This window comes from Coregonus lavaretus (assembly GCF_964263955.1).
Source record: "Coregonus lavaretus genome assembly, chromosome: 15".
Lineage (NCBI taxonomy): Eukaryota > Metazoa > Chordata > Actinopteri > Salmoniformes > Salmonidae > Coregonus > Coregonus lavaretus.
Genome location: NC_140002.1, coordinates 8,607,553 through 8,635,102, shown reverse-complemented (window position 1 = coordinate 8,635,102; position 27,550 = coordinate 8,607,553). Strand labels below are relative to the sequence as shown.

The following is a 27,550-nucleotide window of genomic DNA, read 5'->3' as shown; positions in this document are numbered from 1 at the left end:
TGGTTTCAAGAGCTGAGTCTCCCTCCCTATTCTTCAGACTTACTAAAGGGGAGAATCTATTGAAGGTATGTTGTTAGCTAATACACTGTATCTGCGATTATGACCTGCATTTATACTCTAAGGATTCACAGATACAGAGGTTTGAAACGTTCACATAATGGTCATACAGCAGTCATCACACCTGAGTTTCTGTATGTGTGAATTTTGTTGTTGTTCTATGTAGTTGAACATGATGTAATTCCTACAGGCTCCTGTAGACAGGTTTGACAGACATCCCACTGGGCACAGATGTAAGTTCAACATCAAATTTGTATTTAGGCCTACGTTTGATTGGACATTTCCGAAACTTCTTTACGTTTATGACTTCTTTAAAATCAGATAACTTTTCCACTTTGATGCAACATCATCCGAAGGAAAAATATAGATTTGTTTTGTTAAAATGACGGTGAAACAACATTGATTGAGCCAGTTTGTGGGGATGGCTGCCTCTTTCAGACAGCCAGAAGACTGTTGACTGTACTGTGTCCTGATGTCCTCCGGAGCTGCGCTGTAACTGTATGCAAATGTATGATGCAGCATGGAAATCAATAGTAGAGCCACACCAGAGAGAGAGAGAGAGAGAGAGAGCGAGAGAGAAATCCCCTGAAACTGATTGGAAATACCCAAGTGCTATAAAATACATTCTCTGATTTGGGAAAATTTGAACATGTTGCCATATTTCCTAATTTAATTCCATTATTAATCAATTAAAATATTAAACTTGTATGACACTTGTTTGACACTTTTGTGTTAGAACAGGTCTACTACTGCTACATAGCCTAAATCAGGCAGAGATCATGTGGAGTCACACAAAGCACTGCATTTGCACATGTCAATAGATCGTCTTTTGTGTGTGAGATGTGTGGACCAAGTTGGTTTAAACTGATTGATGACGATGAAAGACATAAAAGACTCAAAGAACCAGCACAGATACGCAGATACTACACTAGGTCTTATTTGCATAGTTAAATTTGAGCTGACCAGTCTGAACATGAAGGAAAGAGAGGGCATGTTTCACTGTTAAATATCTGTGTCTGCGGTGTGAGCCATGCCCTTAGCTAATTATTTTAGTTAAAGGGATAAGAAAGAGAAATACATAGGTGACACCAGTGTTTGTGTGTGTGTGTGTGTGTGCGTGTGTGATAACACCGTTTGAAAATACATGCCAAAGAATGATGGTGCCTATGTTGTCAACTTTGTGTCTGTAAAAGTGTCTGTGAAGGTGTTTTTTTGTTATAAGAGTTCACAATACATCTTATATCTTGTTCAGTTAATCATGATTGGTCATAGGAATGGATTATCACAAGATGAGTAGTCACAATGACATGCAATTTTCAGTACAATGTTAACCATAGGGCAAGGAAGGGTGACTGCAAAAACGGTTATGTTACCCATTGTTGCTATTTTGAGATCAATACGATACAAAACCTGAATTTACATTTATATCTCAATCAATACCTGAAATATATTAGGGGGGAAATGAATAAATTAGCTGTGGTGTAGTAGCATTTATACTCCTTGTCAGTAGATGCCGCTACATTGTGTCCATTGTTAGGACTGCAGAGGAGCCTTTTATTTACCCGGAAGTATTTGGGATTTTCAGTCCGAAAGAGAATTTTATCCTCATTCATTCAGAACATAAATAGCAAACATGTAAGTTGAGTATTCATTTATTTGATCAACAAAATGCGTTTGTTTTTCAATGTTTGCTGGAATTTGGTTGTAATGAGTTTACTCAAAGTTGATTCTGAATCATTCTGCTACAGGCTAGCTAGCTAACGTTAACGTGCTTGAATCTGAATTGCTCACGTTAGCTAAGCTATCTAGCTGCAATTTATAGAGGTGGCTAGCTAACCATTGTTGATAGTTAAACAAAATAATGAGCTTAGGTTTAGCCTTGTATGTTACACTCTTTCCCTTCCTTGACCCCACCCCTGTCATTATTCCTTTTTTTTGTTTAGTCTGATGTTTTGTTTAGTCTACTGTTTTTTTTTCAATTGTAAAGCGACTTTGGGTCCTTGTAAAGCGCTATATAAATCCCATGTGTTATTATTAATATTATGCACTTTTGACAGTTACCTAACTAATACCTATAGCTAGGTTTTAGATGATGCGTTTTGACACGTTATTTGGTCTTTCTAGGAGTTTGCTGAATAAACCCAAGTCTGAGATGACTCCAGAAGAGTTGCAGAAACGAGAGGAGGAAGAATTCAACACTGGACCACTGTCTGTGCTCACCCAGTCCGTGAAAAGCAACACACAAGTTCTAGTCAACTGCCGCAATAACAAGAAGCTACTGGGACGAGTCAAAGCCTTCGACAGGTAATGAATAACTGAAATGACTGAGTTATTTTGGCTGAAAATAAACTACATTTCACCTTCAAATCATGACCTCATGTCTTGTTTGGATTATTCTATTGGTTTGATCCCAAACCCCATTTCAATTAGCATGTACACTGAACAAAAATGTAAACGCAACATATAAAGTGTTGGTCACCTGTTTCAAGAGCTGAAATAAAAAATCTCAGAACAGCATGATCATTACGCAGGTGCACCTTGTGCTGGGGACTATAAAAGGCCACTTTAAAATGTTCAGTTTTGTCACACAGCACAATGCCACAGATGCCTCAAGTTTTGAAGGAGCGTGCAATTGGCATGTTGACTGCAGGAATGTCCACCAGAGCTGTTGCCAGAGAATTGAATGTTCATTTCTCTACCATAAGCTGCCTCCAATGTCATTTTAGAGAATTTGGCAGTACCTCCAACCAGCCTCACAACTGCAGACCACATTTACATTTTAGTCATTTAGCAGACGCTCTTATCCAGAGCGACTTTACAGTTAGAGTGCATACATATTAATTTTTTTACTGGCCCCCCGTGGGAATCGAACCCACAACCCTGGCGTTGCAAGCGCCATGCTCTACGAACTAAGTAACCACGCCAGCCCAGGACCTCCACATCTGGCTTCTTCACTTGCGGGATCGTCTGAGGGGGGGTGCTGAGGAGTATTTCTGTCTAATAAAGCCATTTTGTGGGGAAAAACTCATTCTGATTGGCTGGGCCTGGCTCCCCAGTGGGTGGGCCTGGCTGCCAAGGGGTTGGGCCTATGCCCTCCAAGGCCCACCCATGGCTTCACCCCTGCCCAGTCATGTGAAAGCCATAGATTGGAGCGTAATTTATTTATTTCTATTGACTGATTTCCTTATATAAACAAACTAAATTGTTGCGTTTTTATATTTTTGTTCAGTTTAATTTCACATTGTCTTGTTCTCTCTATGTAGGCACTGCAACATGGTGTTGGAGAATGTGAAGGAGATGTGGACAGAGGTCCCGAAGAGTGGCAAGGGGAAAAAGAAGTCCAAGCCAGTGAACAAGGACCGGTACATCTCCAAGATGTTTCTGAGAGGGGACTCTGTCATCGTTGTGTTGAGGAACCCTCTTATCACTGGGACTGGGGGGAAGTAGACTGACATCTCACCCAAAGTCTGTACCACACTGGGTCGTATTCATTAGTACACACCGTTGAAAAACGTTTTGCAATAGGAAACATTTTTTTGTAAAAAAATAATTTGGACAAGTTCAGGTAGTCCCTCCCTGTTTTGGTCCGTTTTCTTTTGTTTGGTTTCTAGTGAATACTACCCTGCTTTAGCTGAGAGACTGCAAGAGCAGGGCCATGTTCATCAGGACACAATGTTGTGGAATGTTCATGCCCCTTTTTAGAATGAGCAATCACATCAATCTAAAACGTTCCACAGCATTTGTCAAGTACATGAAATGGTTTTAGTCACTCAGTCATTTGTTTGTTTGCTCTCCACACCAGGGCTGCGTTCAACAGGGCACAACGTTGTGGAACATTTAGATATAAATATATAATGTGGAACAAATATGCATCTCTGACATCTAGAATAAGGAATCACGTCAGCTCTATTCATTACATTTCTATATAAAACGTTCCACAATGTTTGACTACTAAACGTGACCTTGGGTCAAGTTCTGTAGGCATGACATGGAAGAAACTTTTAGTGGTGGTCTATTTCCCGAACACTTTGTTTTCCATTTGAAAACCTTTTCTCTTTGACTACTGAATGTGACTCAGAACTGGATTCATCATGGCAATTGGATCTCTTTCAGTAAGGCCCAAGTTTTCAAAAAGTTTTGAAATTACTTTGAATGGTCTGCAACGGAACATCAACTAAATCAGAATTTGTTTCTTCCAACCTGTTAGAGCTGAGCTATTAGTTTGGATGTCACTTTGCTTGACCATACGTGACCTTATGTTGAAAACCAAAACCATAAGGTGCCCTTTTGAACATGACCCCTCTGTTTGTGTTATGATTTAATATTGTTTGATATGACGCCCACACCCAAATGTACACACGTAATGGATACAAATTAATATTATTGGCCGATCTTGTAGTTTTTCAAACTGCTGAATTTTGTACTCAAAGCTCCAATCTGATATAGGCCTGTTTATTATTGAGGTGGTGATAAAATTCCTACAAGGAACATTTTGTTCATGTTTATTCTCTTTGTTTAATATTTTAATAAACACATGTTTTTGCTCTATATCTATGAAAGCCTTGCATTTAATGTAGCTGAGGAAAACCTGAAAAACTGTAGCCCTCTTGGGTGGAAGTCGCTTGATGGCCATGCTAGAAAGGTTAAATACACAGTGTACAAAACGTTAGGAACACCTGCTCTTTCCATGACCGACTGACCAGGTGAATCCAGTTGGAAGCTATGATCCCTTATTGAGGTAACCTGTTAAATCCACATCAATCAGTGTAGATGAAGGGGAGGAGACAGGTTAAATGATTTGTAAGCATTGAGACATGGATTGTGTATGTGTGCTGTTCAGAGGGTGAATGGGCAAGACAAAATATTTAAGTGCCTTTGAACGGGGTATGGTAGTAGGTGCAATGGTTTGATTGGGTCAAGAACTGCAACTGCTGTGTTTTTCACGCTCAACAGTTTCCTGTGTGTATGAAGGACATCCTGCCAACTTGACACAACTGTGGGAAGCATTGGAGTCAACATGGCCAACATCCCTGTAGAACGCTTTCGACATCTTGTCATCCCTGCCCCAATGAATTGAGGCTGTTCTGAGGACAAAGGGGCTGCAACTCAATATTAGGAAGGTGTTCCTAATGTTGTGTATAGAGTCTAAACTGTTAAGAAAGTAGGGAATGTTTAAGGTTATTGGCTAACATCACATTTGTGGTAAAAGTGGCACTTGGGTCCTTCCTTGCATAGCCAGACAGTGATGAGCCTCTCAGCCTTGAGCTACAGTACAGCATGCATACTGTATACTATAGAATGTGATATTTCAATGCCCTCTAGTGGTGGGCTACTCTGCATGATTTCACTGAGGATTTGGGATTTCCTACTAATGTTAAGTTTGGTATACAGTACAGCAAAATGGACCAACAACACCACCACTCTTGTCAAGAGGGCGCAACAGCGTATACTTCCTAATGCGGCTGAATAAATTCTCCATGCCTCCCCGGTTTCTCTCCAAATACAGTACTATCGCTGCATGGTCGAGAGCGTCCTGACCGGTTGCATCACGGCCTGGTACGGGTTTTAATCCATCCAAGACAGCGAGGCACTCCAGCGGGAGGTGAAGATGGCCCAGTACATCACTGGGACCGTGCTCCCACCCATCCAGGACATCTACTGGAAACGGTGCCTGAGGAAGGCCCACAGCATCATCAAGGACCCCACACACCCCAGCCACGAGCTGTGCTCTCCTTTACTGTCACACACACACATACAGTACCAGTCAAAAGCAGTAAAGACATCAACTATGAAATAACACATATGGAATCATGTAGTAACCAAAAAAGTGTTAAACAAATCAAAATATATTTTATATTTGAGATTCTTCAAATAGCCACCCTTTGCCTTGATGACAGCTTTGCACACTCTTGGCATTCTCTCAACCAGCTTCATCTGGAATGCTTTTCCAACAGTCTTGAAGGAGTTCACACATATGCTGAGCACTTGTTGGCAGCTTTTCCTTCACTCTGCCGTTCGACTCATCCCAAACCATCTCAATTGGTTTGAGGTTGGGGGATTGTGGAGGCCAGGTCATCTGATGCAGCACTCCATCACTCCCCTTCTTGGTAAAATAGCCCTTACACAGCCTGGAGGTGTGTTGGGTCATTGTCCTGTTGAAAAACAAATGATAGTCCCACTAAGCCCAAACCAGATGGGATGGCGTATCGCTGCAGAATGCTGTGGTAGCCACGCTGGTTAAGTGTGCCTTGAATTCTAAATAGATCACAGACAGTGTCACCAGTAAAGCACCCCCACACCATAACACCACCTCCTCCATGCTTTACGGTGGGAACTACTCATGTGGAGATCATCCGTTCACTCACACCGCGTCTCACAAAGACACGGCGGTTGGATCCAAAAATCTCAAATTATTGACTCCAGACCAAAGGACACATTTCCACCGGTCTAATGTCCATTGCTCGTGTTTCTAGGCCCAAGCAGGTCTCTTCTTATTATTGGTGTCCTTTAGTAGTGGTTTCTTTGCAGCAATTCAACCATGAAGGCCTGATTCACACAGTCCCCTCTGAACAGTTGATGTTGCGATGTGTCTGTGACTTGAACTCTGTGAAGCATTTATTTGGGCTGCAAATTCTGAGGCTGGTAACTCTAATGAACTTATCCTCTGCAGCAGAGGTAACTCTGGGTCTTCCATTCCTGTGGTTGTCCTCATGAGTGCCAGTTTCAGCATAGCGCTTGATGGTTTTTGCAACTGCACTTGAAGAAACTTTAAAAGTTCTTGAAATGTTCCGTATTGACTAACCTTCATGTCTTAAAGAAATGATGGACTGTAGTTTTTCTTTGCTTATTTGAGCTGTTCTTGCCATAATATGGACTTGGTCTTTTACCAAATAGGGCAATCTTCTGTATACCACCCTACATTGTCACAACACAACTGATTGGCTCAAACGCATTAAGAAGGAAAGAAATTACACAAATTAACTTTTAAGAAGGCACACGTTAATTGAAATGCATTCCAGGTGACTACCTCTTGAAGCTGGTTGAGAGAATGCCAAGAATGTTCAAAGCTGTCATCAAGGCAAAGTGTAGCTATTTGAAGAATCTCAAATATAAAATATATTTTGATTTGTTTAACACTTTTTTTGGTTACTACATGATTCCATGTAAAAAATAGTAAAAAAATTAAGAAAAACCCTGGAATGAGTAGGTGTCCAAACATTTGACTGGTAGTGTATATATAAATTAATGCTACACACATCACACTGCTGCTACAAGACTTATTATACTGCTCAATTTACACACTAGCCCCAATCCCCCCCTTCCCCAATACGCGTGTAAATATTGGACTATAAATTGTGCCTTCCTGTATTATACTTATGCTAAAATGTATTTTTCTATTCTACTGCCATTTACTTTGTTCGTATTCTCATCTTTTATTATTTCTTATTGTTGCATTGTCGAGAAGGAACCTGCAAGTAAGCATTTCGTTGGACGATGTATACCATGCCTATCCCGTACATACGACTAATACAATTTGAACTTGATTTGTCAATTTTTACCACAGACGTCACCTTTTAGAATGTCAATATATAGCCTAATCATTGGACAAATGTAATTTCAGTAAGTAATTCCCGTTTTTGAAGTACCCATGTATAAATTACTCAATTTGTCAGTAAACAGGAAGTTAAAAAATGATGTGAAGGTGTCTGGGAAAGGATATGAAAGCCTCAAATTTCGAAACTCTGAAAACACTGTTGGTGCAATAGGTTTCACATTGCTGCAGAGCCAGACATTTGTCGGCACGATAATGTTCTTGTTTGTGGCTACACTGTCTCCCATCTCTTTTCCCCATATGTGACTTCATTCCAGGCTTGGAAATAGTACTTTGATCTCATTCTCATATAGGGCCAGTAAGTGCGCAATAGTGACAACGAAAATGCAAACTTTCCAATGGGAAATTGATTTCCATAGTATATTTTGCAAACATAAGCATCCTTCTGCTTTTGATATTTTCATGTTGAGTAGTAATAGGCCTATCACTAACCCTTATCCTAGAGTGTGCATGCACGTATTGTTCCACCTCTAACCTGATTCAACAACACCCTGACTATTTGAATCAGGCGTGTTTTAGTGCTGTGCTGTAACAAAACCCTGCACACCCTGAGGCTCTCCAAAATCAGCAATAGTAAACAAATGCACCACCGCTTCCCCTTTAAATTCTGCAAGGTAACCTGTCTAAATGACTATCGCCCCGTAGCATGCACATTTGTAGCCATTAAATGCTTTGAAAGGCTGGTCATGGCTCACATCAACACCATTATCCCAGACACCCTGGACTCACTTCAATTCGCATACCGCACCAACAGATCCACAATCTATATTGCACTCCACACTGCCCTTTCCCACCTGGACAAAAGGAAAACCTACAGTATGTGAGAATGCTGTTCATTGACTACAGCTCAGCATTTAACGCCATAGTGCCCTCCAAGCTCAGGACCCTGGGACTGAACACCTCCCTCTGCAACTGCTCCCTGGACTCCCTGACGCGCCGCCCCAGGTGGTGAAGGTAGGCAAACACATCCGCCACGCTGACCCGCAACATGGGGGCCCCTTAGGGGTGTGTGCTTAGTCCCCTCCTGTACTCCCTGTTCACCCACGACTGTGTGGCAGCGCATGACTCCAACACCAACATTAAGTTTGCCGACAACAAGACGGTGTTAGGCCTGATCACCGACGACGATGAGACAGCCTATAGGAAGGTCAGAGACAACAACCTCTCCTTCAACATCAGGAAGACAAATCACCGCTTGGTATGACAACTGCTTGGCATCCAACAGTAAGGCGCTACAGAGGGTAGTGCATAAGGCACAGTACATCACTGGGGCCGAGCTCCCTGCCATCCAGGACCTCTATACCAGGCGGTGTCAGAGGAAGGCCCTAAAAATGGTCAAAGACTCCAGCCACCCAAGTCATAGACTATTCTCTCTGCTACGGCACAGCAAGCAGTACCGGAGCGCCTAGTCTGGGACCAAAAGGCTCCTGAACAGCTTCTACCCCCAAGCCATAAGAATGCTGAACAGTTAATCAAATGGCTACCCTGACTATTTGCATGGACCCCATTTTTATTTGCACTGACTTTCTTGCACCGGCTCTATGCACACTCACTGGACTGTACCCACTCACACATACTACACTGACACTCCAATACACACACACTACATACGCTCACACACCTAAAACACACAAATGCATATTGATGCCACACACACACTCTTTCACACTCTTCACATATGCTGCTGCTACTCTCTTTATTATCTATCCTGATTGCCTAGTCACTTTTACCACTACCTACATGTACATATTATCTCAACGACCTTGTACCCCTGCACATTGACTCAGTACTAGTACTCCTGTATATTGTCTCCTTATTGTTATTTTATTGTGTTAGAATTTACTTTTTTGTTTTTTGCTGACTTTTCTTACTTTATAACTCCGCATTGTTGGGAAAGGAAGGGCTCAAATGTAAGCATTTCACGGTAAAGTCAACCTGTTGTATTCAGCGCATGTGAAATGTGACAAATAAAATTTGATTTGAATAAGCTCAATTGGACAGAAGCACTGGGCTACGTGGATGGGCGCTCAGATCAACACGAAATCAGGCGCCACGTGAAAGAAAATAGCCCCCCATTCAAATCGTAGCCCCTTTAGCACGATCCAAAACAATCTCTGCCTCTGTTTCAGGAGTAAACTTCAGTAGTCGAGTAGAGCGGTGTGGCAGGAGGAGGGATGGTGATAGGATTTGACAAGCTTGCCCCACTACCCCATTCAGTCATCCATTGAACTTATTTCCCCTTGAACGAGGGGTGTACTACGATTCTGTTGCAAAAGTTTCGTCTGTTGCAAAACGTATTGCTACAGAAACCGTTTACTCCAAACTGTTCTATTCGACAAATTCAGGTAGGCCCCTCCCCGTTTAGGTCCGTTTGCTCTGTTTGCTTCCGTTTGGTTGTTAAACGGTAAATGGTTTCCGTTGAAAGACGTAGGCCTAATGAATACACCCCAGTGGTGTAATCATTAGTCCTAAGCGTTTTGCAACGGAGACTGTTTACTCCAAACGGAAAACGTTTTACAAAGACTACGAGAGTTTCTATTGGACAAATTCAGGTAAGTCCCTCCCCGTTTCGTTCTGTTTGCTTCCGTTTGGTTCTGTTTGGTTCCTAGTGAATATACCCCTGGACATTTTCGTTGTGTGCTGCTGTCTATTTCGCCCATTCGTGCACAGCCCGATTAGGGTGGCTAGATTGATACATGTGTGTATCACATTTTTGCCATCGTTATATCTTATGTCTTCTATTTTTCTACACCGGCTTCTCATCAGAAACCAAACATCTAGCTTGGGAGAGAGGATTTGCAGTCTCGCCAAACAATGAGGTATGGGCGTGGAAAATCTGATTTGTGCACTTGCCTGTTTTGTTTCGATATTCTACAATGTTACAATGTCGCGTTTGCAACCTTGGTGTTAATTGTCATTATTATTTTTTAGAAAGGAACACATTGTAGCCTAACAATGGTAGATTTTCGTGTGTCATTGATTTTTTTTTTCTTCTCAAAATGACAATTCACAACAAAAGAGGCTACGAACATGATTTATGGTTAGGCTGTGCACATGTGGGGCATAGCATTAGGAAAATAGTGTGAATGTAGACTACCGGTGTTTTATACCTATCTGATAAAACATGACCATACTCAGGCTGCTGCAAATTTAGGCCAATTTATAATATTTAGAAGACTGGTTACAGCCCGCCCCCATACAGTGTAGTTTGTAGCCTATCTCAAGGGGAAAATATTTGCAATGTCACATTTTCTCAAGTAGCCTAGATTCTCTCTCTTTCAGTCTAGGTATGGGGCAAACGTTAGCTTCGTATTATGCAAAATTCTGATTAAAAACAACTCGCTGTGGCACTTTGCTAACTCAACTTCTTGAAGTTGTTGACACTGAGAATACATTATGGCCTTAATGATAGGATGTAGGCCAGGGATCATCAACTAGCTCTGGATCATTCATGACTCTCTCCGTTCCATTACATTACATGAGTTTTGTAAAGAGCCGCGACGCTCGGTCTGAACATTAACACACATCGCTTGCGGTATGGTTTCGGAAGCATAATAACCTTATTTTTCATAGCAGCAATAAATAATTGTCAAAAACAAAAGGTTAAATTGATACACACCTTTTATAGGGTTAGGGTTCCCACACTGCCATATTTCCATGTTACAGCGCTTGTTTACGGAAAATAGACGGACTACCTGTGCAATTAGCTATCTGCATCTCCGAACACCTGGGTGAAAACTGTGTAAATAGAAGACCGACTCCACAAACTTGTCACAGAAAAATAATGTCGGCTGCAACTGTTAAAATCGGTTAAAACAGTGTACAGTAAGTGTGCATTTGTGAAATTATTTTTGATGTTATATGAAAGTAGAGGGATTTATGTTTCTAGATCCGTACCACAATTGAGAATCGATTCACGTTTAGATGGAGTATCTGGCTGTTTTGGCTTCCAGATCCAATTCGCCCTTTAAACAGAACATGTAATGTCCTTGGACTAAGAAGTATCGTTAGGCTCCTTTAGTCCAATATTGGGCTAATCATCAACTAGATTCAGCCGCAGGCCGATTATTTTTTTTCTTGAGTGGATGGTCAGGGGACCAGAACATAATTACAAATAACTTGTAGACTGCAAATTGTCTGCAAGAAGCCCAAACAAATATAATATTTGACTAAAACATAATAATTTCAAACCTTGCTTATATTTGTATACGATCACATATAATCTCTCTATTATGCGTGGGAATACTTTGGAACAGGTTTCCTAAATTAAATTAACTTTGAGCCAGGGACGTCACCAGGACCTGGCTGTCGTGGCTTTAGCCCCGAATGATTTTGGGTCAGCCCTGAATCTTTGGCACTGCTGCGATGGTATAAAAAAAAAAAAGATGTGTCAACTGATTGCGCCGCTTAGTTCATAGAGCTATGGTTCCGTGAAACTCAAGATCACTTAATGATTAATTAGTATTCTACATAACAAACCGTGTATAATAGCATGGATAATGTTAGGCTACTGTTATACCAAAATCACCACGTAATTTCTTATTACAATTTAGGATGATTGTGCTGAAATGTTGAATATGCTTTGATTGAAACAAAATACAGATGGCTGTGTTTAACTCCATCTGTTATAAAATTCGATTAAACAGTAGTTAGGCTGCTTAGCCTACATCATTCAAGAAGATCGACATCCATATTCCCATGAAATTGATTGGGATCAAATGGTTGGCATACAAATGTAGCATGGACGTTTCACCTGTAAAACTTGAAGAATTGTCATTCAAGATTGACAGTGAAAATGTATAATAAGGTAGGCCTAATTTTGTGTTTTAGGATTTTAAAAATATAACATTTTCATTGAGCCACGTGTGGGTATAGGCAATAGTGAAATATGGATGATGCATTGTATGTATATTCTAAAATGATTTTATTCAATAGGCTAAATGGCGGGACCAACATTCATTCAGAAATGATGACGTAAAAATAATAAATAATTGTGCTCCGGTAGGCTACCTAAACAAATAGCACTACACCACAGGTTATAATAAATGTAAAGCAATTGCCTTGTGTGGTCAACTGATAATTACAACACCGTTTTGACTGGGACAGCGTCATTGCGCTACTTTGAGACAAGCTTGGGAACTCGTCTTGATAAATCAATCAATGTCAGATTTTTTTTTCACTTCATCTCGGTTTGGATATTTGGTTAGAATTAGGCTGGGAAATGTTAGCTAAATTGAGGTCAGTACTCATGATCATTAGTCTAACAAAAGCAATGCAGATCATCTCTACACACACACACACACACACACAATAGAGCTTCCCTGATGTTTTCCATTGAATTAATAATAATAACTGTTGCTTATTTGGCCTTGTGGAAAAGCGCATAGGCCTACAGTCGGGAATCGCGCAATTGGGCAGCCCGCGCGGCAAATGTCACACATGCTGATTGTTGAGTTGTGGCTGTCAGTGAACAGCAGGCACCAGCTAAAAGGTATTTCGCAATATTTCAAAATACAATTGTGCGAAAAAAACAGTTTGGATACGTGAGTGCCACTGGAAAGTTGGTGGACTATAATTTCCTCCTCATATTGTAGGCCTAAGATCTGTGTATCCACTCTTTTCATTGGCCTGTGCTATTGGTTGCATTTAAGAAATGGGTCTTTCGATTTTTGATCTCAGTATGTCAATGTCAGAGTAGCTTGTCATTTTGGTCATTTGTGTGGTATAAAACATGTTATTGTAATGTAAAATGATGTAGAATTGCAGGAAATTATTTTAGAAAATGACTTTTTTTCTTGGACCCTCAAACCCCTCCGCCCCTGGTCTTCAGGACTGAACCCTGAATGTTATGAAGCTCTGGTGATGGCCCTGCTTGGAGCTGATTTGCTGTTGTTTTTAGTCTTTTAGTCTAAAACATATATATATATATATATAGTTTTTTTCTCTGAAAACTTGGGGTGCCAAATAAAAGCATGAGTCACCCCAGTAAGGTTGGACCTCAGAGGTCAGGTCATCCTTTAGAGGTCATTACTATCCCAGCAGCTCTGGTGTAATGATGTGAGCAGAGACCCTCTCTCAGCCAGCTATAGAGGATGACTGCAGAAGCCTAATCCCTGAGGTATCAGCGGAGAAGGCCCCAAAGCTCCCCACCAGAGTGGGAATCAGGTTCCATTAACACTCATCCTTGATTACATGACATCATGTGGAGACTAATGTCATAACCCCCAGGAAATGCTGCCAGTAAATGAAACTCAATCTGATGGACTTGTCAATAGATAAAGTGGTGAATGGATGGATGATAACTCTGTTTGAGAAGCAGGTATCCTGTCATAGGGACAGTTTCCTGGACACAGATTAAGCCTAGTCCTGGACCAAAAAGCTTGCTCAATTTGAAGTAGTCCAGGACTAAGCATAAACAGTGTCCAAGAAACAGTCCCTATATGTCAGATTTAGTCAACCATCTATCTACTGGTGCAAAGTTTGTGCTTGCTGTTTTCAAGAGAGAGGAAGAAACTTAAAAGGAAGGAAGTACAAAGGGTGAAACAGAGGTTAAGAGAAGAACTCACGCTAAAGTGTAAACATTAGTTACGTTACTTACAGTATAGTAAACTATCCCATATGACTCATGAAACGATCACTTTGCCATTTAATAAAGGCTTCATAAACTTGACTGAAGGGGATGTATGGAGAACGAACAGATGGGGAAGGATGAGGAACGCAAGGCTGATTGTGAGAGATGTCAGCACATTAACATCACTTATAGCTGCAGAGTCTTTCAATATGTGGCTGCCAGAGAGGTGACAGTGGTTAGTCACACACATTAAAAATAGCTGTCACTCATGCCTCTCCTCAGGACTGGTTTCGCTCTCTCTCTCTCTCTCTCACGCACACAAACACACACCTCTGCAGTACTACAGACAGACACCGTCTCTTATGCCACTATACACTATTATGGACACACACACAAAGGGTGGGGGACATTTCTGTCAGAGTTGATACTAAGTTTCCAGTTATTTCTGTAGTCACTAGCCAGACTTGAAGGTGTGAGACGCTTTAATTCAGTCTTTCTATTTTTAAATGCATCTTCGTTCCTTATTTCTGCCTATGTGTATTTCTTCACTTCTCTGAAGTGCCTGTAGTTTTTATGTTATTATAGTGATAGCCTTTATACTGGTAGCTAGCAAGGTGAAAAGACAGTAGGCTATTACTCGCAATCCATGTATAGGTATATACAGAAAGCCTGTCTTGCTTGAATTGTAAAGTAAGGTTAAAGGTGGAGCTGTGAGTGTTTGTATAATGCTCTATAGGTTGGGATATTCCGTATCTGTATGCATTTATTTGTGTTGTTTTCAGAGTGAAGTCAGACAGTCTGTGGCTGAAAGACATTGCCAACCAGGCCACATTTGTAGTTGGCCATAGGAGTTGGCTATACATCACAAACCTACCAAGGACCTTTGCAAGAGTGAGTCAGGGTGTGAGTCGGCTAATTAAATGCTAGCTCTGGTTCCTCTTTTTGGGGTGAGCCTCAATACTCAGAAGTCTCCTCTCCTTCTTCTGCATCGATCTGAAAGTATTGGAGAGGCGTAAACGCAATATGATAGATGCCCTACCAGGGTTGTGTTCATTATGGCATGGAGCGGAATACATTTAAAAACATTTTGCAACAGAAAACTCAAATGAGCACTTCTTATTGGATACATCCAGGTAGTCTATCTCTGTTTCAGTCCACTTTCTTCCGTTTTAGTGCATAACAAACGCAATGCAAATGCAGACGAAAGGAAGGAGCTAATGAAAGGAAACCTATTTAGACTATTAAAAACAACCTTGGAAACCTCTACAAATGTATTATATCATGAGATCTTTCACCCTTTTATAGGAATGATGGTGGCCAGCTGGTTTCTGTTATCTCAGTGCTACAGCTAATGACAACAACCATAAACATCAATCCTAATCTTTTATGACACCTTATGTAACCCACCTTCTATATCTCGCCACTTGTAATATATATATATATATATATATATTATATATATATATATATACACACACTACCGTTCAAAAGTTAGGGGTCACTTACACATTTCCTTGTTTTCCATGAAAACATACATGAAATGAGTTTGAATAGGAAATATAGCAAAATGCATAGGAAATGTAGTCATTGACAAGGTTAGAAATAATGATTTTTAATAGAAATAGTGATTGTGTCCTTCAAACTTTGCTTTCGTCAAAGAATCCTCCATTTGCAGCAATTACAGCCTTGCAGACCTTTGGCATTCTAGTTGTCATTTTGTTGAGGTAATCTGAAGAGATTTCACCCCATGCTTCCTGAAGCACCTCCCACAAGTTGGATTGGCATTTCTTATGTACCATACGGTCAAGCTGCTCCCACAACAGCTCAATAGGGTTGAGATCTGGTGACTGTGCTGGCCACTCCATTATAGACAGAATACCAGCTGACTGCTTCTTCCCTCAATAGTTATTGCATAGTTTGGAGCTGTACTTTAGGTCATTGTCCTGTTGTAGGAGGAAATTGGCTCCAATCAAGCGCCGTCCACAGAGTATGGCATGGCATTGCAAAATGGAGTGATAGCCTTCCTTCTTCAAGATCCCTTTTACCCTGTACAAATCTCCCACTTTACCACCACCAAAGCAACCCCAGACCATCAAGCACTCCTCCAGCATCTTTTCATTTGGTCTGCATCTCACAAATGTTCTTCTTTGTGATCCGAACACCTCAATCTTTGATTAGTCTGTCCATAACACTTTTTTCCAGTCTTCCTCTGTCCAGTGTCTGTGTTCTTTTGCCCATCTCAATCTTTTCTTTTTATTGGCCAGTCTGAGATATGGCTTTTTCTTTGCAACTCTGCCTAGAAGGTCTTCACTGTTGACGTTGAGACTGGTGTTTTGCGGGTACTATTTAATGAAGCTGCCAGTTGAGGACTTGTGAGGCGTCTGTTTCTCAAACTAGACACTAATGTATTTGTCCTCTTGCTCAGTTGTACACCGGGGCCTCCCACTCCTCTTTCTATTCTGGTTAGAGCGTCATGCTGTGGGGGTGCTTTGCTGCAGGAGGGACTGGTGCACTTCACAAAATAGATGGCATCATGAGGAAGGAAAATAATGTGGATATATTGAAGCAACATCTCAAGACATCAGTCAGGAAGTTAAAGCTTGGTCGCAAATGGGTCTTCCAAATGGACAATGACCCCAAGCATACTTCCAAAGTTGTGGCAAAATGGCTTAAGGACAACAAAGTCAAGGTATTGGAGTGGCCATCACAAAGCCCTGACCTCAATCCTATAGAACATTTGTGGGCAGAACTGAAAAAGCATGTGCGAGCAAGGAGGCCTACAAACCTGACTCAGTTACACCAGCTCTGTCAGGAGGAATGAGTCAAAATTCACCCAACTTATTGTGGGAAGCTTGTGGAAGGCTACCCGAAACGTTTGACCCAAGTTAAACAATTTAAAGGCAATGCTACCAAATACTAATTGAGTGTATGTAAACTTCTGACCCACTGGGAATGTGATGAAAGAAACAAAAGCTGAAATAAATCATTCTCTCTACTATTATTCTGACATTTCACATTCTTAAAATAAAGTGGTGATCCTAACTGACCTAAGACAGGGAAGGTTTACTAGGATTAAATGTCAGGAATTGTGAAAAACTGAGTTTAAATGTATTTGGCTAAGGTGTATGTAAACTTCCGACTTCAACTGTATATACGTGTGTGTATATGTATGTGTATACAGTGGGGGAAAAAAAGTATTTAGTCAGCCAACAATTGGTTCGAGCCCTGAATGGCTGACAGCCGTGGTATTTCAGACCGTATACCATGGGTATAACAAAACATTTATTTTTACTGCTGTAATTATGTTGGTAACCAGTATATAATAGCAATAAGGCACCTCGGGGGTTTGTGGTACATGGCCAATATACCACGGATAAGGGCTATATCCAGGCACTCCGCTTTGCGTCGTGTTTAAGAACAGCCCTTAGCCGTGGTATATTGGCCATATACCACACCCCCTCGTGCCTTATTGCTTAAGTATACACAGTGTATATCGTTGAATTCACATAATGTCCTTGATTGAGTCAAATGACTGTTTCTAAACAAAGTACTTTATTAGAAGGGGGGTATACAGTGGGGGGAAAAAAGTATTTAGTCAGCCACCAATTGTGCAAGTTCTCCCACTTAAAAAGATGAGAGGCCTGTAATTTTCATCATAGGTACACATCAACTATGACAGACAAATTGAGTTTTTTTCTCTCCAGAAAATCACATTGTAGGATTTTTAATTAATTAATTTGCAAATTATGGTGGAAAACAAGTATTTGGTCACCTACAAACAAGCAAGATTTCTGGCTTTCACACACCTGTAACTTCTTCTTTAAGAGGCTCCTCTGTCCTCCACTCATTACCTGTATTAATGGCACCTGTTTGAACTTGTTATCAGTATAAAAGACACCTGTCCACAACCTCAAACAGTCACACTCCAAACTCCACTATGGCCAAGACTAAAGAGCTGTCAAAGGACACCAGAAACAAAATTGTAGACCTGCACCAGACTGGGAAGACTGAATCTGCAATAGGTAAGCAGCTTGGGTTGAATAAATCAACTGTGGGAGCAATTATTAGGAAATGGAAGACATACAAGACCACTGATAATCTCCCTCGATCTGGGGCTCCACGCAAGATCTCACCCCGTGGGGTCAAAATGATCACAAGAACGGTGAGCAAAAATCCCAGAACCACACGGGGGGGACCTAGTGAATGACCTGCAGAGAGCTGGGACCAAAGTAACAAAGCCTACCATCAGTAACACACTACGCCACCAGGGACTCAAATCCTGCAGAGTCAGACGTGTCCCCCTGCTTAAGCCAGTACATGTCCAGGCCCGTCTGAAGTTTGCTAGAGTGCATTTGGATGATCCAGAAGAGGATTGGGAGAATGTCATATGGTCAGATGAAACCAAAATAGAATTTTTTGGTAAAAACTCAACTCGTCGTGTTTGGAGGACAAAGAATGCTGAGTTGCATCCAAAGAACACCATACCTACTGTGAAGCATGGGGGTGGAAACATCATGCTTTGGGGCTGTTTTTCTGCAAAGGGACCAGGACGACTGATCCGTGTAAAGGAAAGAATGAATGGGGCCATGTATCGTGAGATTTTGAGTGAAAACCTCCTTCCATTAGCAAGGGCATTGAAGATGAAACGTGGCTGGGTCTTTCAGCATGACAATGATCCCAAACACACCGCCCGGGCAACGAAGGAGTGGCTTTGTAAGAAGCATTTCAAGGTCCTGGAGTGGCCTAGCCAGTCTCCAGATCTCAACCCCATAGAAAATCTTTGGAGGGAGTTGAAAGTCTGTGTTGCCCAGCGACAGCCCCAAAACATCACTGCTCTAGAGGAGATCTGCATGGAGGAATGGGCCAAAATACCAGCAACAGTGTGTGAAAACCTTGTGAAGACTTACAGAAAACGTTTGACCTGTGTCATTGCCAACAAAGGGTATATAACAAAGTATTGAGAAACTTTTGTTATTGACCAAATACTTATTTTCCACCATCATTTGCAAATAAATTCATAAAAAACCCTACAATGTGATTTTCTGGATTTTTTTCTTCTCATTTTGTCTGTCATAGTTGACGTGTACCTATGATGAAAATTACAGGCCTCTCATCTTTTTAAGTGGGAGAACTTGCACAATTGGTGGCTGACTAAATACTTTTTTCCCCCACTCTGTGTGTGTGTGTGTGTGTGTGTGTGTGTGTGTATATATATATATATATATATATATATATATACACACACACACACACACACACACACACAGTGAGGGAAAAAAGTATTTGATCACCTGCTGATTTTGTACGTTTGCCCACTGACAAAGAAATTATCAGTCTATAATTTTAATGGTAGGTTTATTTGAACAGTGAGAGACAGAATAACAACAATAAAATCCAGAAAAACGCATGTCAAAAATGTTATAAATTGATTTGCATTTTAATGAGGGAAATAAGTATTTGACCCCTCTTTAAAACATGACTTAGTACCCTTGTTGGCAATCACAGAGGTCAGACGTTTCTTGTAGTTGGCCACCAGGTTTGCACACATCTCAGGAGGGATTTTGTCCCACTCCTCTTTGCAGATCTTCTCCAAGTCATTAAGGTTTCGAGGCTGACGTTTGGCAATACGGACTTTCAGCTCCCTCCAAAGATTTTCTATTGGGTTCAGGTCTTGAGACTGGCTAGGCCACTCCAGGACCTTGAGATGCTTCTTACGGAGCCACTCCTTAGTTGCCCTGGCTGTGTGTTTCGGGTCGTTGTCATGCTGGAAGACCCAGCCACGACCCATCTTCAATGCTCTTACTGAGGGAAGGAGGTTGTTGGCCTAGATCTCGCGATACATGGCCCCATCCATCCTCCCCTCAATACGGTGCAGTCGTCCTGTCCCCTTTGCAGAAAAGCATCCCCAAAGAATGATGTTTCCACCTCCATGCTTCATGGTTGGGATGGTGTTCTTGGGGTTGTACTCATCCTTCTTCTTCCTCCAAACACGGCGAGTGGAGTTTAGACCAAAAAGCTCTATTTTTGCCTCATCAGACCACATGACCTTCTCCCATTCCTCCTCTGGATCATCCAGATGGTCATTGGCAAACTTCAGACGGGCCTGGACATGCGCTGGCTTGAGCAGGGGGACCTTGCGTGCGCTGCAGGATTTTAATCCATGACGGCATAGTGTGTTACTAATGGTTTTCTTTGAGACTGTGGTCCCAGCTCTCTTCAGGTCATTGACCAGGTCCTGCCGTGTAGTTCTGGGCTGATCCCTCACCTTCCTCATGATCATTGATGCCCCACGAGGTGAGATCTTGCATGGAGCCCCAGACCGAGGGTGATTGACCGTCATCTTGAACTTCTTCCATTTTCTAATAATTGCGCCAACAGTTGTTGCCTTCTCACCAAGCGGCTTGCCTATTGTCCTGTAGCCCATCCCAGCCTTGTGCAGGTCTATAATTTTATCCCTGATGTCCTTACACAGCTCTCTGGTCTTGGCCATTGTGGAGAGGTTGGTGTCTGTTTGATTGAGTGTGTGGACAGGTGTCTTTTATACAGGTAACGAGTTCAAACAGGTGCAGTTAATACAGGTAATGAGTGGAGAACAGGAGTGCTTCTTACAGAAAAACTAACAGGTCTGTGAGAGCCAGAATTCTTACTGGTTGGTAGGTGATCAAATACTTATGTCATGCAATAAAATGCAAATTAATTACTTAAAAATCATACAATGTGATTTTCTGGATTTTTGTTATAGATTACGTCTCTCACAGTTGAAGTGTACCTATGATAAAAATTACAGACCTCTACATGCTTTGTAAGTAGGAAAACCTGCAAAATCGGCAGTGTATCAAATACTTGTTCTCCCCACTGTATGTATGTACGTATATATATATATATATATGTATGTGTATGTGTATGTGTATGTGTGTGTGTGTGTGTGTGTGTGTGTGTGTGTGTGTGTGTATGTATATATATATGTATGTATGTATGTGAGAGAGAGAATAAATGAATCTCACAATTGGTCTATATAATTTTATATTGGCCTATGACTTTCATATATCTCTCTCTCTTTTGCGTTTCGATGTAATTAGGTGTGTGTGTGCTAAGCTAAGGTTAACCTATTGCAGTTTACCTCTTTAGTCACTCAACAGAGCACATATTCATTATAAGAGCTGATGCTGATGCTAACCCAGTGTGTTTTATAGCATTCCCCAGTGAACAGGGCTCCGGAATGAAATTTCCCCTAGTAGGTACAGATCTAGGATCAGATTTAGGACCTTACTTTAACCATCAGTGTGGTACATGCAAAACTGACTCAAGATCAGCATCTAGGGCAACTTCACCCTAAAGCTCACCCAGTATATTTGATAGCATTCATTCTCCCAGTGAGCAGGAAGTTGCAGTGTGGCTCTTAACCAGGAAGAGGAAGTGGCAACAACATTGAATGTTTGTCTACACTCGACTCATCGCATGTTTCATTCTGTGGCCGCTCCATCAATCATTGTCACATCTCTACCACCATCCGGCAATGTCTGTCTGTCTTTCGCTCTCTGTGTCTCTGTCTGTCTTTCTGTTTCTCTCTCTGTTGGTCTCTGTCTGTCTGTGAACTAGTGTCTGTCAGACTGGCTGTCTTTCTGTCAACTAGTGTCTGTCTTGACAGTCTCTCGGTCTGTCTGTCTGTCAACTAGTGTCTGTCTGACTGTCTCTCTGTCTGTCTCTCTGTTTGTATGTCAACTAGTGTCTGTCTGACTGTCTCTCTGTCTGTCTCTTTGTTTGTATGTCAACTAGTGTCTGTCTGACTGTCTCTCAATTCAATTTCAATTCAACTTAAGGGGCTTTATTGGCATGGGAAACATATGTTTACATTGCCAAAGCAAGTGAAATAGATAATAAACAAAAGTGAAATAAACAATAAAAAATGAACAGTAAACATTACACTCACAAAAGTTCCAAAATAATAAATACATTTCAATTGTCTCATTATGTCTATATACAGTGTTGTAATGATGTGCAAATAGTTAAAGTACAAAGGTCTCTCTGTCTCTCTGTCTATCAACTAGTGTCTGTCTGTCTGTCTGTCTGACTGTCTCTCTGTCTGTCTATCAACTAGTGTCTGTCTGACTGTCTCTCTGTGTCTGACTGTCTCTGTCTGTCAACTAGTGTCTGTCTGACTGTCTGTCAACTAGTGTCTGACTGTCTGTCTGTCTCTCTGTCTGTCTGTCAACTAGTGTCTGTTTATCTGTCTGTGTCTTTCTGTTTTGATGGAGTTAGGTGTGACTGTGTGTGTGCTGTGAGAGAGATTGTGTGTGTGTGAAATTGTGTGTGCCTACGTGTGTATGTGTGCACAAGTGTATGTGTACTTCCTGTCTAAGCCTAGACACAAACACGAAGACAAAAGCGTGTGAAAGTGATGATAAGATTATGACCTCTCTCTCAGTAGCATACAGCACATTTGGCCTTGGACATGAGCTGAGCAGAACGCTAAATCTTTCAATACTCGTAGATCAAGTCAACACTGTAGTTGAGTCAGGCTCTCTGATTTAGGGTCAGTGAACAGTACTTTGAGAGAACTGATAGTAAGCCCTATACACACTTGCCGCTATTATTTGACACGTTCAAGAACTTTAGTGGCTCTGCTATTGTATGTGGGTGTTTCAATTACCTGTGTGTCCTTGTTTGTGTGTCTCTGTCTATTTGACTTTCTATGCAGCACTGGTAGGCCTATTTGTGAATGTGTTTGTTGTCACTGCTGCAGGGCTGGACACACACACAGTGTCCACAGGCACCATAGGCTCTGTAAACAAACTCAACCCCAGATACAGCACAACTCCTAGAAACCAAGAGGGGGAGGGAGGGAGGGAGGGAGAGGTTGGTGAAGAGAGGGAAAATGAGGTGAGTAGAAAGGCAGACACACGTGAAGAACAGGAATTTGCAGTGCCTTCTATAGGCAGACCTGAGCATCAAATACTGCTTTTAGTCTTCAACCCTTTCATATCTGACTGCATATTACAGTTGCATACTCTTGTCACCTTGTTGTTTTTCAGGTAGCCTTTTAGGTAAAAGTGTGTCTCCGAAACAGTTATGCAGTCATGTCATGATTTTTCGTTAAAGAACCTGCAGAATTTAGGTTGATGTCATGATTATTTTAAAATCACTGTACTCACTCAAATGCTTGTCAGATAACGTAGCGTAATAGATGGCAGAAAGGCTTAGTCTCTGCCTAATTGAGGTGGATTGAAATAAGATTAAATCCTGCATCCTCTGAACATAACGCCTCGTGTGTGTGTGTGCCTGTGTGCATACTTGTGTGTTTTTTGGGGTGCATATCCTGGTGTGGATGCGATGTGTGCATTTGACGCCTGCACCTTTGTGCGTGTGTATGCCTGTGTGTTTGCAGTGTGCCGAAGCCAAGGGCGAGCCAAGGCCACTGAGCCAGACCATATTAGGCAGCAGTTTGTGAGAGCAGGAAGTTTTTCAGGGTTCGGATTCCCCTGGTCAGGAAGTCAGAGATTGTTTCACGTCTCACACCACAGACACACTGCGGAGGAGGAGGAAGTAGCTGAGACTTTCTCACACGCGTTACCGTGGCGACGCCACGTGTGACCTTGCATGGTAGCAGAATCTGAGACAGAGAATCCACAATGGCACCCTCTTAAAGAGATTCTCCGGTACATTTGTATACTTTTTAGCCAGTAGTTCTTAGTAGAGGTCTTCACGGACTATACACGAAGACCCGATCTGGGACCCGAGCGGGTCCGGATCCAGAATTCTAAATAATGTCACGGGTCTGGGTCAGATCTGATATGATTGTCACGGTTCTCGGGTATGTGTAATTTTAACTGACTTGTCCTGAAGTACCCGTACAGATCCGAACATGACTGATACAGTTGAGAGAGAAGTTGTATAATTTATGCTGCTGCTCTTGCTTTTCACGAGAGTGGTGTGTGTTGATTGCTGTTGTTGTTGTTGGCCAATCATAAGTCATCAAAGCTGCAATAGGCTACAGTCATAGAGCATCAAGTTAAGAGATACCTAATCAATGGAAGATGGAATTAAAATGATGGAATTAAAAGTTAAAGGAAGAAGAACAGGCTACAACGACCAAGTGGCAACAGGTAGGCTGCTACTTAATATTCTGAATGGAGTTGTTGTTGTTTGTAACTGTGTAGGACGAGAAAGCGCGTACCTCGATTTAGCCTAGCTAGCTTAATTAGCTTCTCCCGATTTGATGCAGTCAAGACCGGTACTATGTAATCATATTGGATGATAAATAACCTAGCTACTCTATGGCAGCTATTAGTCTACTAAAGCGTGAGTTGGCTTAGTTGGTTGCTGTATCTCATCCCTCCCGCCATCCTCCCTGCTCGCCGTGTCACTCGCTCACACTCACAGCAGCCTACACACACACTGTGTGTGACATAGCACGGCCCCTGCTAGAACATCACCTCTCTCTACCTCCTCACCCTCGCACGTTATCAGCTGCTTACTGCTTACCTCACTCGGATCAGACCAGGTATGGATCCGACCAGGTCTATACGGAACGGATCTAGTTGCCCCCGGGTCCGTTAGGAACGGGTCTCCAATATAATTTTTATTTATTTATGCATATCGGGTCCGGGTGGGAAAGCCCCAGGTCCATTTCGGAACAGGTCCAACTTTTTGGACTAGATGTGAAGGCCTCTAGTTCTTAGGGCCGGGACGATACCAGTATTGCGATACTCGTTCGTATCGTGGCAAGGAAACAAAACACTAAGAGGATTGAACTTCTTTAGGAAAACAGCCCTAATGTTGGAAACAAACATCATTATGTTGTCATCCAGAGTCACATTTATTTATTTCCCAAGCTATAGCGCACAATATTTTACATACAGCAGGTTTTTAAAGGACCAATGAGTATAAATATCGCAATACTGGTATTGTCCCGGCCATAGTAGTGCTCATGAGCCAAAAGTGGTCCCTGGAAATTGCTAACTACCTCACATACACTATATATACAGAAGTATGTGGACACCCCTTCAAATGAGTGGATTCAGTTATTTCAGCCAAACCCGTTGCTGACAGGTTTATAAAATCGAACACACAGCCATGCAATCTTCATAGACAAACATTGGCAGTAGAATAGCCCGTACTGAAGAGCTCAGTGACTTTCAACATGGCACCGTCATAGGATGCCACCTTTCCAACAAGTCAGTTCGTCAAATTTCTGTCCTGCTAGAGCTGCCCTGGTCAACTGTAAGTGCTGTTATTGTGAAGTGGAAACATCTAGGAGCAACAACGGCTCAGCTGTGAAGTGGTAGGCCATACAAGCTCACAGAACGGGACTGCTGAGTGCTGAAGCGCGCAGCGAGTAAAAATCATCTGTTGCAACACTCACTACCGAGTTCCAAAATGCTGGAGTGGTGTAAAGCTCGCCGCCATTGGACTCTGGAGCAGTGGAAACGCATTCTCTGGAGTGATGAATCACTCTTCACCATCTGGCAGTCCGACGGACGAATTTGGGTTTGGCGGATGCCAGGAGAACGCTACCTGCCCCAATGCATAGTGCCAACTGTAAAGTTTGATGGAGGAGGACTAATGGTCTGGGGCTGTTTTTCATGGTTTGGGCTAGGCCCCTTAGTTCCAGTGAAGGGAAATCTTAATGCTACAGCATACAGTGACATTCTGGATGATTCTGTGCTTCCAACTTTGTGGCAACAGTTTGGGAAGGCTCTTTCCTGTTTTAGCATGACATTGCCCCTGTGCACAAAGCGAGGTCCATACAGAAATGGTTTGTCAAGATCGTTGTTTAAGAACTTGACTGGCCTGCACAGAGCCCTGACCTCAACCCCATCAAACACCTTTGGGATTAATTGGAACGCCGGCTGCGAGCCAGGCCTAATCGCCCAACATCAGTGCCCGACCTCACTAATGCTCTTGTGGCTGAATGGAAGCAAGTCCCCGCAACAATGTTCCAACAACTAGTGGAAAGCCTTCCCAGAAGAGTGGAGGCTGTTATAGCAGCAAAGGGGGGACCAACTCTATATTAATGTCCATGATTTTGGAATGTGATGTTCGACGAACAGGTGTCCACATACATTTGGTCATGTAGTGTATATACAGATATGTGCACCACGTCATTGCTCTCTCTCTGCTGTGTGGGCATCTTGCTAACTGTCACTCAAATGGCGAGGGGCTGAAGCTCATTGGCTAGAACTCGAATTGCTAGGGGGCTGGCCCACATGAGGGAAAATGTAGAGAAAATGGCGCAGCACAGCTTCCAGAAAAACAGTGCTAAAAAGGCATAAGTGGCCGTATCTGTTTACTGTAAAACAATGCTTCGTAATCTCTTTTAGCCATCCTGAAGTTCCTCATCTTGCTCTTACTGCCATAAGCAACATCGACAACAAAGCAATGTCCACAACAGTGCACTGACTGCACTCAATACCCAGAAATGGGCCATCTTGTTACTTCCTCGTTGGAGATGACTGAATTAATTCATTCCCTTTCTCTCTCCTCCCCCCATCTCTTTCTTCCCCTCCACACTCTCCATGTTTCTATCTCTCGGTCACTCTCTTCCCCTTCCCCTCTCATCTCCCCATCTCTCCCTCTCTCCCTCTCTCTCTCTCTCTCTCTCTCTCTCTCTCTCTCTCTCTCCCTTCATCTCTCTTCTTCCTCCATCTCTTTCGCTCTCTGTCCCTCTCCTCCACCCTTCTATCCCTTCCCCTCTCATCTCCTCCATCTCTGTCTCTCTGTCCACCCCCCCCCCCCCCCCCCCTCTCTTTCTCTCTTTCTCTCTCAGTGAGTCTAGTATCTGCCAGGCGCGGGCCACGGTCATGCTGTACGAAGATGCTAACAAGCGCTGGGTGCCGGCAGGTGCAGGGGGCCAGGCCTTCAGCAGGGTCCAGATCTACCACAACCCCGTGGCCAACACATTCCGAGTGGTGGGACGCAAGATACAGGCCGACCAGCAGGTAACTAGTGTACACACACACACACCATGAACAGAGAAATTCCTAGGAGGCACTGTCTGATATTCGATTGAGCAATATAGCTGTTTGTTTAGCCTGAGACAGTTTTCACGTCTTTCATCAAGTATTTCTGTCCGACTTCTCATCAAGCGAACTAGCTACCAACTGGGCACAGACATCAATTCAACGTCTATTCCACGTTGGTTCAACGTAATTTCATTGCAATGACGTGGAAACAACGTTGATTCAACCAGTGTATTCCCAGTGGGTATCTATAACGGCTACAGCTGTTGAGGGGTTGGGAGGAACCACTACGGTGGCTCATCAAGATCAAAAGCATTTTACAGTATATACTGTATATACACAGTGCCTTCA

The 27,550-nt window shown here is 42.3% G+C and overlaps 2 protein-coding genes across 2 annotated transcripts in view; both read left to right on the top strand.

Annotated features, from left to right (window-relative positions):
- The first annotated feature begins 1,589 nt into the window (after window positions 1–1,589).
- LOC311142484 (small nuclear ribonucleoprotein Sm D2-like) lies at window positions 1,590–4,605 on the top strand. The gene is made up of 3 exons (XM_084178134.1): window positions 1,590–1,692; window positions 2,182–2,361; window positions 3,321–4,605. Coding segments are annotated over exons 1-3 (366 nt in total). The 5' UTR covers window positions 1,590–1,690; the 3' UTR covers window positions 3,505–4,605.
- A 5,697-nt stretch (window positions 4,606–10,302) lies between these two features.
- LOC311142482 (uncharacterized protein) overlaps window positions 10,303–27,550 on the top strand; it is a 43,720-nt gene continuing 26,472 nt past the window's right edge. Inside the window, exons 1-2 of the mRNA XM_084178132.1 lie at window positions 10,303–10,488; window positions 27,007–27,178. Of these exons, the coding sequence (XP_084034258.1) occupies window positions 10,484–10,488; window positions 27,007–27,178 (177 nt within the window). The 5' untranslated portion in view covers window positions 10,303–10,483. The remainder of the gene's footprint in view (window positions 10,489–27,006; window positions 27,179–27,550) is intronic.